Consider the following 826-nt stretch of genomic DNA (forward strand, 5'->3'; position numbering starts at 1 on the left):
ATATATATATAATAACTTCATTTACACTAGGACAACCACAATACTCAGATGCTCCATTGCACCTGAGGCATCTTTTTTCTTTCCACAATATTAATAATTTCCTGACCAAGTTTATTCAATAACCACTTTTAGCAAAGAGAAAAAAAGAGCATTAATAAAACTCGATGATTTATGTTTGTCTGACTTCCCCATTACCTGTTGATGGCGGCAAGAGGCTGCGCCAGGTTGTAGAGCATCGCCCGGGCCGGGACAGGGAACGCGTTGGGGCTCAGTTGGACCATTCGAGCGTCGTCTCGTTGCGGCAGCGGCGCAGGCGGAGGAGGTCTGCGGAGTTCTGTGATGGGCACCAAATGGCTCTCGGTCCTCAGCTCCAGCGCCTTTATAGCGTCCCTCCTGGAGAGCTCGATCACCGGCACTTCCCTTTTCAGGTCAAGGGCGTTGTGAGATGCAGTTTCCCTGGCAACGCCGTTGATGCTGATGCTGATGCGGGTCCCGTTGCTCGAGTTCTGCAGCGGAACGTCATCCGTCTCCTCAGTCCCTTTGAAGCAGCCTCCCCCCCTCCTCCTTGTCCTCCACCTCCTCTCCTCCTCTCCCCCCTCCTCCTCCTCCTCTTCCTCCTCCTCTTCCCCCTCTCCTTCTCCCCTCTTGTCTCTCCGCGGCTCCTCGTCCCTCTTGTATCCGTTCTGTCTGGAGATGATGGCGGAGTCTTCGCGCTTTCCAGGACCCGATCCCGCGTCGGGACTTCGAGGAAAGAGCTCGTGCTCCCGTTTTTCCATCATTTTGACGACTTTGCCTCTTTCAGAGTTCCAAATAAAAATAATAACGA

At 52.8% G+C, this 826-nt stretch overlaps 1 protein-coding gene across 1 annotated transcript; it reads right to left on the minus strand.

Moving 5' to 3' along the window:
* Positions 1 to 195: 195 nt before the first annotated feature.
* LOC106512523 (T-cell acute lymphocytic leukemia protein 1) lies at positions 196 to 779 on the minus strand (the record flags this gene model as incomplete). Its single annotated transcript, XM_014001121.1, is given in 1 exon segment — positions 196 to 779. A coding segment is annotated over 1 exon segment (584 nt), but the record flags the coding sequence as incomplete, so codon positions are not given.
* Between the last annotated feature and the right edge of the window lie 47 nt (positions 780 to 826).

This window comes from Austrofundulus limnaeus, unplaced genomic scaffold (genome assembly GCF_001266775.1).
Source record: "Austrofundulus limnaeus strain Quisiro unplaced genomic scaffold, Austrofundulus_limnaeus-1.0 Scaffold7783, whole genome shotgun sequence".
Taxonomy (NCBI): Eukaryota; Metazoa; Chordata; class Actinopteri; order Cyprinodontiformes; family Rivulidae; genus Austrofundulus; species Austrofundulus limnaeus.